General features: G+C 51.0%; 2 protein-coding genes across 2 annotated transcripts in view; one reads left to right on the plus strand and one right to left on the minus strand.

Annotated features, from left to right (window-relative positions):
- The first annotated feature begins 1,044 nt into the window (after positions 1-1,044).
- On the plus strand, positions 1,045-12,685 carry RPL36 (ribosomal protein L36). Its single transcript, XM_077805392.1, has 4 exons — positions 1,045-1,148; positions 1,952-2,046; positions 11,808-11,942; positions 12,554-12,685. Exons 2-4 carry the CDS (start codon positions 1,954-1,956, stop codon positions 12,641-12,643), a joined length of 318 nt encoding a protein of 105 aa, XP_077661518.1. The 5' UTR covers positions 1,045-1,148; positions 1,952-1,953; the 3' UTR covers positions 12,644-12,685.
- A 783-nt stretch (positions 12,686-13,468) lies between these two features.
- Positions 13,469-16,199, minus strand: part of LONP1 (lon peptidase 1, mitochondrial) — a 48,125-nt gene continuing 45,394 nt past the window's right edge. Inside the window, exons 17-18 of the mRNA XM_077841879.1 lie at positions 14,873-15,037; positions 13,469-13,860 (exon numbers count right to left, since the gene is read on the minus strand). Of these exons, the coding sequence (XP_077698005.1) occupies positions 13,696-13,860; positions 14,873-15,037 (330 nt within the window). The 3' untranslated portion in view covers positions 13,469-13,695. The remainder of the gene's footprint in view (positions 13,861-14,872; positions 15,038-16,199) is intronic.

Consider the following 16,199-nt stretch of genomic DNA (forward strand, 5'->3'; position numbering starts at 1 on the left):
TTTATTCTGGAATACAGAAGTGAGCAAAAGGTGGGGAGGGGGGGGGCCCCACGGGCCGGGCCGGGGTCTCCCAGCTCCCGGGGGAGGGGGCACGGGGCAGGCCGGGGTCTCCCAGCTCCCGGGGAGGGGGCATGGGGCAGGCCGGGGTCTCCCAGCTCCCGGGGGGGGGGGCCACGGGCAGGGCCGGGGTCTCCCAGCTCCCGGGGGGGGGCACGGGGCAGGCCGGGGTCTCCCAGCTCCCGGGGGGGGGGGCCACGGGCAGGGCCGGGGTCTCCCAGCTCCCGGGGGGGGGGGCCCCACGGGCAGGGCCGGGGTCTCCCAGCTCCCGGGGGGGGGGGGGCCCACGGGCAGGGCCGGGGTCTCCAGCTCCCGGGGGGGGGGGGGCCCACGGCAGGGCCGGGGTCTCCCAGCTCCCGGGGGGGGGGGGCGCCACGGGCAGGGCCGGGGTCTCCCAGCTCCCGGGGGGGGGGGGGGGCCCACGGGCAGGGCCGGGGTCTCCCAGCTCCCGGGGGGGGGGGGGGGCCCACGGGCAGGGCCGGGGTCTCCCAGCTCCCGGGGGGGGGGGGGGCGCCACGGGCAGGGCCGGGGTCTCCCAGCTCCCGGGGGGGGGGGGGGCCCACGGGCAGGGCCGGGGTCTCCCAGCTCCCGGGGGGGGGGGGGGCCCACGGGCAGGGCCGGGGTCTCCCAGCTCCCGGGGGGGGGGGGGGGCCCACGGGCAGGGCCGGGGTCTCCCAGCTCCCGGGGGGGGGGGGGGGGCCCACGGGCAGGGCCGGGGTCTCCCAGCTCCCGGGGGGGGGGGCCCCCACGGGGGGGCAGCATGCCCAGGGTTCCCCCCCTACGCTCTGGGAGCGGGGCCGAGCCCAGCCCACGGGCACCGGGGCTCCAGGAGCGGCTGAGCCCGCCTGGCCCGGTTCTCTCCGCGCCCCGCCCTGGGGGCCCGCGGCTGCGGAGGCTCCGGCGAGGCGCCCAAGCGGCCCGCCTCTATGGTCACAGCGCGAGATAGAGAAAGCCCATTGGCATCCCAGCCCCTCCTCGCGCTCTCTCCCTCTCCTCAGCATAGGAGGACCGGAAGGAGCGGTTGATATCCCAGAGCTCCGCGCGGCTTCGCTCCTTCTTCTTCCGGTGTGGCCTCGTTCGAGTTGGGGCAGGTGGGGCCGGTCGGGAGAATCTGCGTCCATCCTCTGCGGGGAGGCGCCGGGGGGCCTTTCGGTGGGAGGGTCGAGGTGTGGGGAGCCGGGGGCGCTTGTTGGGGCCGGGGAAAATGGGAGGCGGCCCGGGAGATGGTGTGGGGAAGCTGGCGGCGGCGGCGGCTGGTGGGGGGGCAGCTGGAGGGGGGACAGCTCCGGGAGGGGGGGGGGCCGGAGACTGGTTGGGGGGGGAAGCTGGAGGAGGGGGGGGCGGAGACTGGTTGGGGGGGGAAGCTGGAGGGGGGGGGGGCCGGAGACTGGTTGGGGGGGGAAGCTGGAGGAGGGGGGGGGGCCGGAGACTGGTTGGGGGGGGAAGCTGGAGGAGGGGGGGGGCCGGAGACTGGTTGGGGGGGGAAGCTGGAGGAGGGGGGGGGCTGGAGACTGGTTGGGGGGGGAAGCTGGAGGAGGGGGGGGCCGGAGACTGGTTGGGGGGGGAAGCTGGAGGAGGGGGGGGGCCGGAGACTGGTTGGGGGGGGAAGCTGGAGGAGGGGGGGGGCCGGAGACTGGTTGGGGGGGGAAGCTGGAGGAGGGGGGGGGCGGAGACTGGTTGGGGGGGGAAGCTGGAGGAGGGGGGGGGCGGAGACTGGTTGGGGGGGGAAGCTGGAGGAGGGGGGGCCGGAGACTGGTTGGGGGGGGAAGCTGGAGGAGGGGGGGGGGCCGGAGACTGGTTGGGGGGGAAGCTGGGGGGGGGGGGGCCGGAGACTGGTTGGGGGGGGGGCATGCTGTGCACGGCCAGGGCTGACCCGCTGATCCTCTCCCCACAGACATGGCGATCCGCTACCCCATGGCTGTCGGCCTCAGTAAGGGCCACAAGGTGACGAAGAACGTGTCGAAGCCCCGGCAGTGCCGCCGCAGAGGGGTGAGTGAGCCGGGCGCGGGGCAGCCCGGAGCCGTTGGCCTGACCTAGCACGGCTGGGGGCGGTGTGTGTCTGCGCCCACGGCTTGCCGCATGTCTGGCTCCTAGAGCTGAGCTGGGCAGTACTGAACCCACTGGAGGTAGCTGGCTTGTGCCCGCCTCTGGGCCAGGTTTGCGGGGGCGCCATGGCTTGCTGAGGCCATGGCCAGTGCCTGGGAAGTGCAGGCTGGCTGTAGACTTTCTGCAGGCTAACGTTAGGTGGGGGCTGTGCCAGGGCTAAGAAGCCAGACCGTGACCGTGGCTTGCAGCTGTTGAGACAGTCAGGAAGTTACCATTTGCCCTGAGTAATCACTGCACAGACACATACAGGTTTAATACACAGAGGCCTTAATGCATGCGAGGCGTGACTCAGTGGGCAATGGAGAGCTCTACTGGCTAAGTCCTGGTCAGTTCTGCTGATCATTGTCCTTGTGGCAGAGCCCCATTGGTGCTGGATGGCTTTAAAATGGGTTGGTTTCTGTAAATTGGGGTACAGATAAAGATCTGAAATGTATGGCGTGGAATGAGTATTTAAACAAGTGAATGCACATTCTTTGCCATTACAGTAAGTCTTCACTTAAAGTCGTCCCGATTTCATTGCTGATCAATCAGGGAACATGCTCGTTTAAAATTGTGCAATGCTCCCTTATAATGTTGTTTGGCAGCCACCAGCTTTGTCCACTGCTTTCAGTTTTGCAGCAAGCTGGTGGGGGCTTGGAACCAGGGTGAAGCGGCAGCCCCCCTATCAGCTCCCCGCTCCCCTAAATACCCTGTCCCTCCCCCCACTGCCATGTGCTGCTCCTGCCCTCTGCCTTGCAGCTGCTTCCCAAGCCTCCTGCTTGCTGTGTGTGTGTGTGGGGGGGGCTGTCTGGGTGTCCCCCTGCTCCTGCACCCCCCCCTTACCCCATCTTCCATAGAGCGGGCGGGGAACATGACGGGTCAGGTTGGAGGGAGCTTCCTGACAGCTGCTGTGATCTCAGCTTGCTGATCTACTTAACAAGGCAGTGTACTTAAGAGTGGGGTCAGTGTACTTAAAGGGGAAATGCACATCACACACACACAGTGTGTTTCTCTGTCCACACACACACTGTGTGTCTCTGTCTGCCATGCTGTCTCCCCTTCCCTCCATTTGTGCTGCCTTGTAGAGTGAGGCTACGTTAACAACACTGTGTTAATCCTGGAGGGCTCAGCCGAGTGGTAGTTCATCATTTAGCAGTAAGGCATTCCCTGGGAAATACCCCACCCTCTGACTCCACCACCTCAACCAAGCTTCACAATCATCATTGCTGTGTACTGTATTAAATTGTTTGTTTAAAACTTATACTCTGTGTGTGTGTGTGTATATGTATGTGTGTGTGTGTATATATATAGTCTCTTGTCTGCTGAAAAAAATTTCCTTGGAACCAACCCCCCCCCCCCAATTTACATTAATTTTGATGCGGAAATTGGATTCGCTTTACATCGTTTTGCTTAAAGTCGCATTTTTCAGGAACGTAACTACAACGTTAAGTGATGAGTTACTGAACATCGTGGGTTATTTGTCTAGTGTCTAAGGTGTGCTAAGCACATGACAAAACAAATGGAGGCAAGGTGACTGCCCTGAAGAGTGAACTCTTTCCCATAAAACAGCAGATGGGAGGAGCGAGTAGTGAGATAAGATGTAATATAGAATTGTAGGACTGGAAGGGACCTCAAGAGGTCTTCTGGTCCAGTCTCTTGCACTTATTGCAGGACTAAGTATTATCTGGACTATCCCTGAGAGGTGTTTGTCTAACCTGCTCTTAAAAATCTCTATTAATGGAGATTCCACAGCCTCCCTGGACAATTTATTCCATTGTTTAACCACCCTGACAGGAAGTTTTTTCTAATGTCCAGCCTAAACAGCCCTTGCTGCAATTTAAGCCCATTGCATATATTTATTTGTGTTGATGATGTACATGTGTAGATTGTAACTTTTTCCTTATTTGAGGAAGCGTGACATGTAAGAGGCATAGACTTGACTTGACAGTGGTGAGAGACGTAGCAGTAGTGTTATGGTGGTGGTATGTTCCAGAGTGTCAATCCACTGAAAGTTGTGCATGTGCTCAAGCTTCTCCTGGTGGTGCTGCTGCTGAGTGGAGGGGGGCTACCAGATGGTCACTGATTGCTGGTGGGATTGTTAAGACTTTAGTACCAGTCTGTCATAGGCATGAATTGCAGCATGTACTTTCACACCAGGATAATGGACCCAAATAGCATTTGATTGGTTAATTTCAGTTCTTGACATTTTGAAATTCTTGTGTTTGCCAATGTTCTTAAACCTATGTCCCTTGAGGAAAGCTGCTTCAGATTGCTTTTGGTCCTCATGGTTGATCTGGCTGCTGTGGAATAGTGTTATCGGTGGTAGTGTTGGATCTGTGCTGTAAGGTGTTACCTGACCCTGCACAGGATTGTGGATGTAGGGGAGAATATTTGCCTATTGGTGTTAAGATGTTTAATTGCTAATTGGCCAAACAGTGAGGCCCAATGCTCAACTCACTGGCATTTCCTTGCCTGCAAGTCGGGAATGAGATGCTTTGTCAGAGTTGGAGGGCTGGGGGTTCAGGACTGGAATAGAGGGAGCTGCTTCAAACCCTGACGCTGCAGCAGCTGTGAGGCTGAAGAGTTGCCCTGTTCCTGCCTCTGCTGAAATCGCTCTCTCTGCCCATGAAAAATGTGGTTGTGGTGTGGTAAGCAGCAAGGCTGTCTGTGTGAAATGGACACCGTCAAGGGGAGAATGACTACGGCAGGCAGCTGGGCTGGGGTTACTGGGGGGCATGAATGACAGCTGGCTGAGTTCAGGGCTAAACTGAGAGATTAATAAGACTAGGACTTTTCCGTTTGGAAAAGAGAGAACTAAGGAGGGGGCTATGATAGAGGTCTATAAAATCATGACTGGTGTGGAGAAAGTAAATAAGGACGTGTTGTTCAAAAAAAAAAAAAAACAACTAGATAAGTTCATGGAGGATACATCCATCAATGGCTATTAGCCAGGATGGGCAGGGATGGTGTCCCTAGCCTCTGTCTGCCAGAAACTTCCCTCTGAAGCACCTGGCATTGGCCACTATCAGAAAACTGGATACCGGGCTAGATGGACCTTTGGTCTGACCCAGTATGGCCGTTCGTATGTTCTATCCTACTAATACCTCTGAGCCTTCACCAGATGCTGGCCACTGGCCTTTATCTATAGAGATGGAAGATGCTGGATTTATGACAAGGTGTCAGTTTTTTGAGGCTGGGAGAGGCCTCATTTGCAGGTCAATGTGCTATTAACCTGGGAGAGCCTGTTTCACAAGGGACTAGCTCTGCTTTGCCTCCTTCCAGTTGGGGCTTGTAGTATACACACTGTGGCTGTGGGGAGCCTGCTTAAGGAGATACAAGTACAGTGCTGCACATTCTAGAAAGATGAGTGGTGGCTCTTCTGACTGCTGCCCCTCTGTGCTGTGGAGGTGAGTGGGTCTGGATAGCTGAGGGAAAGCAGGACATGCTCATGGGAAATGGAATTTCCCAGTGAATGCATTTGTACATGCCAGGTGATGTGCGAATCTACCCTGGTGGAACTTTTCCTCCTAACCCTAAATAGTTATATATGAGGGTTTATATCCTTTCCAAAATCCTTGGGTTTTTTAGTATTTAATAGAACTCTGGATATTCTTGTTATCCATATGTTGAATCCTAAACTCTTGGCTTGAGTTAGCCTATGGAACTCACTACCATGAGATATTTGTGTGGGATTTGAGTGTATTGTACAGTATTCAGAGTAACAGCTGTGTTAGTCTGTATTCACAATAAAAGAAAAGGAGGACTTGTGGCACCTTAGAGACTAACCAATTTATCTGAGCATAAGCTTTCGTGAGCTACAGCTCACTTCATCGGATGACAGTATGCACGAAAGCTCATGCGCAAATAAATTGGTTAGTCTCTAAGGTGCCACAAGTCCTCCTTTTCTTTTATTGTACAGTAGAACCTCAAAGATACAAACACCAAAGTTACAGAGTGACCAGTCAATTGGACGCCATGGGGAAGTGGAAGTAAGCTATCAGGCCAAACCAACCGCAAATGCTGTACTGTGCCTGTATTGCATCTTAAAGGTAGGCACATCTGGGCTGTCTGACCTGACCCCCAACCCTTACTCACCATGGCGAAGGGAAGTCACTTATAGGTAGGAATTGGTGAATACTATTTTCCCCTCTCCCTGCCCCCTTGCTGGAAGGGGGACAAGTTTGCAAGCTCAGAGCCTGGGGAAAGAAACTTCCCAAACTGCTGGAGCCTGAGCTCCTGCCTGTATGCTGTGCTCTGGAGTAGCAGCTCAGTTTTAAAGGACTGCAGCCTGTGCCCACTGACACCCGTCACCCTTGCAGCCAAGGGCCTAGAACCACCTGTCTATCCCCAGTCCCACTTGCCAGGCAACCACTGCAGAGTTAAGCCACTGCTCCGAGTAGTCCACACTGAGAAGCATCCCTTAACAGCTTGTTCAGAGTTATGAACAACCTCCATTCCTGAAGTGTCCGTAACTCTGAGGTTCTATTGGATCCATTTTGAATTTGCCTCCTTTCATTTTCATTGAATGTCCCCTTTAAATATAGTGTGCAGCACCACAGCCTGGAATTACAAGATGATTCTCCAAACCACTTAAAACATCTCAAACATTCAGAGAATTAGAGTTCAGCCCTGTAGAGCTTCTGCACACAGGACATGAGGTGCTGTGGCATCTTTAGCTGCCTCACCCCCATCCATTCTCAAAGTAATGCAGATTGGTAAAAATCCAACTATACATGTACAATGATGGGATCTAATTTAGCTGTTACCATTCAAGAAAGATCTCAGAGTTATTGTGGAGAGTTCTTTGAAAACATCTTTTCAATGTGCAGCAGCAGTCAAAAAAGGTAACAATATTAGGAACCTTTCGGAAAGAGATAGATAAGACAGAAAATATCATAATGCTGCTATATAAATCATGGTATGCCCACATCTTGAATGCTGGGTGCAGTTCTGGTTACCACATCTCAAAAAAAAAAAAAAAATATGGAACAACTTCTATATGAGGAGAGACTGGGAGTTCTCAGCTTGGAAAAGAGATGACTAAGGGGGGAGATGATTGAGATCTATAAAATCATGACTGGGGTGGAGAAAGTGAATAAGGAAGTGTTATTTACTCCTCCGCAAGAACCAAGGGTCACCAAATGAAATTAACAGGCAGCAGGTTTAAAACAAGCAAAAGGAAGTATTCACACAATGCACAGTCAACCTGTGGAACTTGCTGCCAAGGGGATGTTGTGAAGGCTAAAACTATAACAGTTCTATGAAGAGAGGGAAGAGCATTTTTGCGAGCAGGCTGGCTAACCTAGTGAGGAGGGCTTTAAACTAGGTTCACCGGGGGAAGGAGACCAAAGCCCTGAGGTAAGTGGGAAAGCGGGATACCGGGAGGAAGCACAGGCAGGAACGTCGGTGAGGGGAGGGCTCCTGCCTCATACTGAGAATGAGGGGCGATCAGCAGGTTATCTCAAGTGCTTATATACGAATGCACAAAGCCTTAGAAACAAGCAGGGAGAACTGGAGGTCCTGGTGATGTCAAGGAATTATGACGTGATTGGAATAACAGAGACTTGGTGGGATAACTCACATGACTGGAGTACTGTCATGGATGGTTATAAACTGTTCAGGAAGGACAGGCAGGGCAGAAAAAGTGGGGGAGTAGCACTGTATGTAAGGGAGCAGTATGACTGCTCAGAGCTCCGGTACGAAACTGCAGAAAAACCTGAGTGTCTCTGGATTAAGTTTAGAACTGTGAGCAACAAGAGTGATGTAGTGGTGGGAGTCTGCTATAGACCACCGGACCAGGGGGATGAGGTGGATGAGGCTTTCTTCTGGCAACTTGCAGAAGCTACTAGATCGCACGCCCTGGTTCTCATGGGTGACTTCCTGATATCTGCTGGGAGAGCAATACAGCAGTGCATAGACAATCCAGGAAGTTTTTGGAAAGTGTAGGGGACAATTTCCTGGTGCAAGTGTTAGAGGAGCCAACTAGGGGGAGAGCTTTTCTTCACCTGCTGCTCACAAACTGGGAAGAATTAGTAGGGAAGCAAAAGTGGATGGGAATCTGGGAGGCAGTGACCATGAGTTGGTTGAGTTCAGGATCCTGACACAGGGAAGAAAGGTAAGCAGCAGGATACGGACCCTGGACTTCAGGAAAGCAGATTTCGACTCCCTCAGGGAACGGATGGGTAGGATCCCCTGGGGGACTAACATGAAGGGGAAAGGAGTCCAGGAGAGCTGGCTGTATTTCAAGGAATCCCTGTTGAGGTTACAGGGACAAACCATCCCCATGAGTCGAAAGAATAGTAAATATGGCAGGCGACCAGCTTGGCTTAACGGTGAAGTCCTAGCGGATCTTAAACATAAAAAAGAAGCTTACAAGAAGTGGAAGGTTGGACATATAAAAGAGTATAAAAATATTGCTCGGGCATGTAGGAATGAAATCAGGAGGGCCAAATCGCACCAGGAGCTGCAGCTAGCAAGAGATGTCAAGAGTAACAAGAAGGGTTTCTTCAGGTATGTTGGCAACAAGAAGAAAGCCAAGGGAAGTGTGGGCCCCTTACTGAATGAGGGAGGCAACCTAGTGACAGAGGATGTGGAAAAAGCTAATGTACTCAATGCTTTTTTTGCCTCTGTCTTCACTAACAAGGTCAGCTCCCAGACTGCTGCGCTGGGCATCACAGCATGGGGAGTAGATGGCCAGCCCTCTGTGGAGAAAGAGGTGGTTAGGGACTATTTAGAAAAGCTGGACGTGCACAAGTCCATGGGGCCGGACGAGTTGCATCCGAGAGTGCTAAAGGAATTGGCGGCTGTGATTGCAGAGCCATTGGCCATTATCTTTGAAAACTCGTGGCGAACGGGGAAAGTCCCAGATGACTGGAAAAAGGCTAACGTAGTGCCAATCTTTAAAAAAGGGAAGGAGGAGGATCCTGGGAACTACAGGCCAGTCAGTCTCACCTCAGTCCCTGGAAAAATCATGGAGCAGGTCCTCAAAGAATCAATCCTGAAGCACTTACATGAGAGGAAAGTGATCAGGAACAGTCAGCATGGATTCACCAAGGGAAGGTCATGCCTGACTAATCTAATCGCCTTCTATGATGAGATTACTGGTTCTGTGGATGAAGGGAAAGCAGTGAATTTATTGTTTCTTGACTTTAGCAAAGCTTTTGACGCTGTCTCCCACAGTATTCTTGCCAGCAAGTTAAAGAAGTATGGGCTGGATGAATGCACTATAGGGTGGGTAGAAAGTTGGCTAGATTGTCGGGCTCAACAGGTAGCGATCAGTGGCTCCATGTCTAGTTGGCAGCCGGTGTCAAGTGGAGTGCCCCAGGGGTCGGTCCTGGGGCCGGTTTTGTTCAATATCTTCATAAATGATCTGGAGGATGGTGTGGATTGCACTCTCAGCAAATTTGCGGATGATACTAAACTAGGAGGAGTGGTAGATACGCTGGAGGGCAGGGATAGGATACAGAGGGACGTAGACAAATTGGAGGATTGGGCCAAAAGAAATCTGATGAGGTTCAATAAGGATAAGTGCAGGGTCCTGCACTTAGGACGGAAGAACCCAATGCACAGCTACAGACTAGGGACCGAATGGCTAGGCAGCAGTTCTGCGGAAAAGGACCTAGGGGTGACAGTGGACGAGAAGCTGGATATGAGTCAACAGTGTGCCCTTGTTGCCAAGAAGGCCAATGGCATTTTGGGATGTATGAGTAGGGGCATAGCGAGCAGATCGGGGGACGTGATTGTTCCCCTCTGTTCGACATTGGTGCGGCCTCATCTGGAGTACTGTGTCCAGTTTTGGGCCTCACACTACAAGAAAGATATGGATAAACTGGAGAGAGTCCAGCGAAGGGCAACAAAAATGATTAGGGGTCTGGAACACATGACTTATGAGAGGTTTCAGAGTAACAGCCGTGTTAGTCTGTATTCGCAAAAAGAAAAGGAGTACTTGTGGCACCTTAGAGACTAACCAATTTATTTGAGCATGAGCTTTCGTGAGCTACAGCTCACTTCATCGGATGCATACCATGGAAACTGCAGCAGATATTATATACACACAGATCATGAAACAATACTTGAAACATACATGAAACAATGGTATGCATCCGATGAAGTGAGCTGTAGCTCACGAAAGCTCGTGCTCAAATAAATTGGTTAGTCTCTAAGGTGCCACAAGTACTCCTTTTCTTTTTATGACTTATGAGGAGAGGCTGAGGGAACTGGGTTTGTTTAGTCTGCAGAAGAGAAGAATGAGGGGGGATTTGATAGCTGCTTTCAACTACCTGAGAGGTGGTTCCAGAGAGGATGGTTCTAGACTATTCTCAGCGGTAGAAGAGGACAGGACAAGGAGTAATGGTCTCAAGTTGCAGTGGGGGAGGTTTAGGTTGGATATTAGGAAAAACTTTTTCACTAGGAGGGTGGTGAAACACTGGAATGCGTTACCTAGGGAGGTGGTAGAATCTCCTTCCTTTAAAAGTTTTTAAGGTCAGGCTTGACAAAGCCCTGGCAGGGATGATTTAATTGGGGATTGGTCCTGCTTTGAGCAGGGGGTTGGACTAGATGACCTCCTGAGGTCCCTTCCAACCCTGATATTCTATGATTCTAGATCGCTTCATGGAGGATAGGTCCATCAATGACTCTTAGCCAGGATGGGCAGGGATGCAGCCCCACACTCTAGGTGTTGCTAGTCTCTGACTGCTAAAAGCTGGGAATGGAGACTGGATGGATCACTTGATGATTACCTGTTCTGTTCATTCCCTCTGAAGCACCTGGCACTGGCCACTGTCAGAAGACAGGCTATTAGGCTAGATGTACCATTGGTCTGACTCAGTGTGGCCCCTCTTATGTTCTTTATCATTCTTCCTTAGCAGCCACCTCTGTCCTGCTTCTCTTAGCCAAGCCTACAGCCCCGGGGAAGGAGCATACACAATTTGCACTTAAATCCAGAGTTTTGTTAATCTGGGTTAACCTATGCTTTTTTTTTTTGTGTTCTTGTCACACCTACAATGCATGAGGCGCTGTCCATGCAGGAGGACTGCCTATTTACGCAGACTTACAGCACATTCTTCTCAAACCTTGCTTCTTAAACTTGCCTTGTTCCTGCATCTGGCTCTGTTCTAGTTTGCCAGATGTATCTGAAATGTCATCTTGCTGCTGTTGTAACAAATCGGAAATGACCAATTTCCCAAGGAGATCCTGTTTTCCTTCAGAAGCTGGAGTATCCTAGCTGGAATGTGCAGTACCTGTGGAGGGAGGACTAGCCAGCTGGTTCTGTATGTGCAGATGACTGAAGTACAAGTGGCAGTTTGTTGAATTGGTAAAGTTCAGGTGTTTGCCATGTCAGGCAAGAGTGCATAGTGCAGAGCCCTGGGGCCTACAAGTGACATGGAAATTAGAGAGTAAAGCCTGTGCAGTCTCCTGCTGGGGTCTACCTAGGGCTCCCAGTAAACAGTTACATCCTTCTTTCCAAACTGAATGCAGGTCGTGCTGGGTGTGTAAAAGATGCTTCAGGTGTCACTCGTACCAGAATCACTGCAGTTCTGGCTCTTCAGCAAATTCCAGTTGCCTGCAACATAAAGCCCAACCACTAACTTAGCAAGGCTTTAGGCAAATAACATTTCCCCTCGCCTCTTACATGCTGCTCACACTGAACCATTGTTTCTCTGCAGCGCCTGACCAAACACACTAAGTTTGTACGAGACATGATCAGAGAGGTCTGTGGCTTTGCCCCCTATGAGAAACGTGCTATGGAATTGCTGAAAGTTTCCAAGGACAAGCGGGCTCTGAAGTTCATAAAGAAAAGGGTAAGTGAATTTAACATCTTACTTCAGAGGATGTCCAGCTTTGCTAGCTCCTCTTCCCTCCCCCCAAGTCAGAGGATCCCACCCTACAGCAGACTTAGCATTGAATAAGGACAGAGCCTTGAGCAATCAGGAGCCTGGTGGAGGCATGGCGTAGGAGAGCAGCAACAGCTATGCCTGTCTTAAGTTTATCTCAGTGATGGAGAGAACTTAGAGGCACTCCCTTGAAGGGGAGGCCCTGAAGGGTGATCCAGAACTTGCTTTGCAAAGCTCATGCAAGGGTGACGGGAGTGAGACTGAGCTGGATTCATCCAGCTAACCCAGTGACTTGGACCAGAAGGAAGTAAAGCTCAAAACTGCTCTGAGCATGCAACAGAGCTACTGGGATTTGGGCAGGGAGAGGAGCTGGCTGGGGTTGTTCCATCAAACTGAAGGAGCCCCTGTTCTTCAAGCCTATGTTTGTGCTCCACCGTACAGGCCTTCAACTGTGAACATGTATCTCCTGTGTCTCCCAAAACAGCCTGGCCAATGTTAGGCAGAATAAGAAAGGCACCCTACTACAGCACCAGCATCAAATGCTGCAACTGCTCACTGCTGCTTTCTTTCATACACAGGTTGGTACTCACATTCGGGCCAAGCGAAAACGTGAGGAGCTCAGCAATGTTCTGGCAGCTATGAGGAAGGCTGCTGCCAAGAAGGATTAAGCTGCAAAAACTCCTGTAACTCATTAAAGTGTGTTCAGAGAATCCAGCAGTATGATGGTGTTGTTAGCAACCTGACAACTGGAGAGTGCTTGCCATGGGGGAGTGGAGGGGAAGGGACAGTGCTGAAATACCTCCAAGAGTAACAAAGGGTTAAACTTGGCTTGTGTCTTGCTTTGGATAAATTGACCTTGTGGTGAGGGCTGAATTACTATTTCAAGGGGAATATGGGGATTTGGGAGTAAGAGTTGCACTAGCAAGAGTCAAATGTGAGTCTCATCCATCTGCTGTGTAAGTCTCGAAGTTGTAGATGCATATGAGCCACTTAACCAACTCCAGGCTTGGAAAACAGCATAATACAGGAGTGCAGTGGCTTGTCCTCCAAGGCAAGGCACTCCTGCTGAGCCCAAGCTGCCTTTGAGGAGGGCAAGCTGGGACCTATATTCACCAGCCCTTTAATTAAAGAATGATAGCTGGAAGTCTCAGCAGGTTTTGGGGAGAGCTCCTCCAACAGAAAGCAGGAGCTAGGGTTGGCTGCTCTCAAAGAATCACTTCAGCTCTAGAGCAGAGGTGGCTAGAGTAAAGGACTCATCTGCACCAACCATTGAAGATGAAGTGAAAAACCAGGATCTAGCCCTGTTCCTTTTTACAGAGCTTTCTCTGAGCTGCCATAACCTCTTGACTATGTACATGCCTATTTCAGTGGGGAATACACTGCTACCACTATTCCTAGCTGCAGAGGGAAACTTAGTTTTTAATCACTTACACATCAGTAAATCCCATCTTCAGTAGATGAGGCAGGACAGACTAGTGCAACACAGACCCGCATCTTATTAGAAATATTTTAATCAGGTCATAATTCAAATCCCTTCGTAAACGTAAGTGGGAAATGCCTCACAGTAAGCAAGGCAGCAGCAAATTAAGCCATAATTAATTTCAGTGGCTGCGCAGCAGCAATATTCATGCTCCAAGTGTTACCTGTCCCAGGCCATCTCGCTTTTGGGGTGGTGTAGAGCAGCCAGGGACGGACCCTTAGTACAAACGGTTCACATCAGTCATCCTCCAGGGGTATCAAGTTCTGGAAACACTATGTCAAATATTTTGTTGTAGTGCTCAACAAAATGCACTTCTAGTCCCTCTGTAATGAAGTCAGCAAGGTCATAGTAATCCTTCTTGTTCTCTGATGGGAGAATGATACAGGTAACACCAGCTCGCTTGGCCTAGGGAGGAAAGAACACCATTATATGGACTGTGGTAGGAAGTGTATTTAGCAAAGGAAAATTTGTGGAACATGTCTTTGCTGGAAGAAGTAGTTCCCCTTCATTGTGCATAGTCCTGGATTTTACAGATTAAGGCCTGTATCTTAATCTTTGTCACTATCCAAAAATTTTCCTCCACATTAAGAGATGCCAAGGACAATTGAAATGGAAAGTATCTAAGGCTGCCTTGTTTGGTCTTAGCCAGGAAACTCTTTAGCGGACCTGAATTAAAAATAATTTGCTTGGGTAGTTTAGACAAGGTCTGCAAGATTTTAAAACCTTGGTCTAACCAAGGTCAGGCTGTACAATTTAGAGACAATGCACTGGTTAGCAAGGGCTAAGCAGGCTACACTTTGCCCGCCATCAGAAGAAGTTACCAATGCTTCGCTTCCTTCAGAGAAACAAACCTACCCCTATCCTTAAAAACCCACAATAGGCCCCTCAGTCTTCCAGAAGCCCTTCAAGCCAGATAATCTTCAGTTACCAGCCTATTCCTGGGCAAAACTGTTACCAAAAGCCACCACCACCATGCAAGGTTTTCCAACATGCTAGATACTCCTTAGGTACAGCACAGGGAAGCACTGGTGCCAATAAAAGCTGACCTTGTGGCCACAGGCAAGATCTCCATGCTCACACTGCTGGGCCTGTTTGCAGTGTTGTTGAGCCATGCTGGTCCTGGCCTATTAGAGAGACAAGGTAGGTAAGGGAATATCTTTTACTGGACCAACTTCTTTTGGGGAAAGAGACAGCCCTGAATAAGAGGTCAGTGTAGCTCGACAGCTTGTGTCTTTCCCAAACAGAAGTTGGTCCTATAAAAGATATTCCCTCCCCCACCTTGTTTTCACTATTAACACCCACAGGACAGCAGGAGTAGGTGGTCCAGCACTACAGTGATGTCACTCAGCAAGCACTCTAGGGCCCTCCCCATTGTCATGCACCAGCAGATGATCTTACACAAGAGGAAGGTGCTTACTGCAATAGTCTTCTCCTTGATTCCACCAACAGGAAGAATCTTTCCAGTTAATGACACCTCTCCAGTCATGGCCACGTTTTGCCTCGCTGGACGATTCATGGCCAATGACAGTAAGGCCGTTATTATGGTACATCCTGCACTTGGCCCGTCCTTGGGAGTCGCTCCCTGGAAAGAGAAAGTCACACTCTGACAATCATTCAAACCAAGCAGAGGCTTGTGTGAAATACTTAGTACTGTCATGATGTACACAGATCTGTAGTAGAGCCCACTTCCACACCTTTGTCACTGCCAGCTTAGTACGGTCAGGGGAACAGAAGCCCAGTTCCAGACTTCAGCAGGTCTCCAGCTTTGCTGTCTGATGATGCAACATTTGATTTACTGCATAGATGTTTGGCTGAAATGTCACTGGTGGAATCTTGGATAGAGCCCTGCTCAAACATCACGATTGTCTATACAGCTCTAATATTAGCTTCAGTTCTCTCAGCCAGTGGTTTTCTACCTGTGGTCAATGGACCCGTGGGAGTCTGCAGACTACATCTAAGATTTCTAAAGAGATCCTCCACCTCCATTTGAAATTCAGAGTCCACAAATGAAAAGAGGGTGAAACCCTCTGCTCTAAGACACGGGACACTAAGATTAAAGATACCACAGATTCTGGATGTGCGTACAGGTGAATAGTAATCTAGAAACTCAAAGGCATGTAAGCACCTCCTGAAGCACTTCCTTGTATCCTGCATGACATGTCAACACCCGTTTTCCACTGACCCTGCCCAGGAGGTGGGGACAGGCCAGGTCAGGGGCTTTAAAGCCACAGTGACTATACCAGAGAGGGAATAAAGAAGAGCCTAGAGATTAAAAGGCTAGTCCTCAACAGCATTTAGCAAAGGTACGGTGCCAGAAGAGAGAAAGTTACTGTAACTCTGGTTCTTCCAGATGTGTATTCCAAGTAGGGGTGCCTGCGTGCCAGTGATGTTTGCCTAGCAGACCTGTAGAGGGACAGCATTCACACCTCATGTCTGTAGTCCCTCCGTTATGGAGTTGCCCCTCCCCCAATTTCCTTTGCACCAAGACTCCAATGCAGAAGGGATGGCGGGTGGGTCATGGAATAAATGTCTGCATCATATCTCAAAGAGCCACAGTTACAGAAAGTTAACCATTGCTACTTGCTGTCTATTCCAAGTAGGTGACTCACAAGCGGTATCCTTGTAGAGGTGGGGCTTGGTGTCTGTCAGAGTAAGCATCGAAGGTCCACTCTTCCAACCCTAGCATCTGCTCTGGAAGATGCAGTGATAGCATAATGGTCCGTAAAACATATCTATGGACGACC

This window comes from Eretmochelys imbricata, chromosome 25 (assembly GCF_965152235.1).
Source record: "Eretmochelys imbricata isolate rEreImb1 chromosome 25, rEreImb1.hap1, whole genome shotgun sequence".
Lineage (NCBI taxonomy): Eukaryota > Metazoa > Chordata > Testudines > Cheloniidae > Eretmochelys > Eretmochelys imbricata.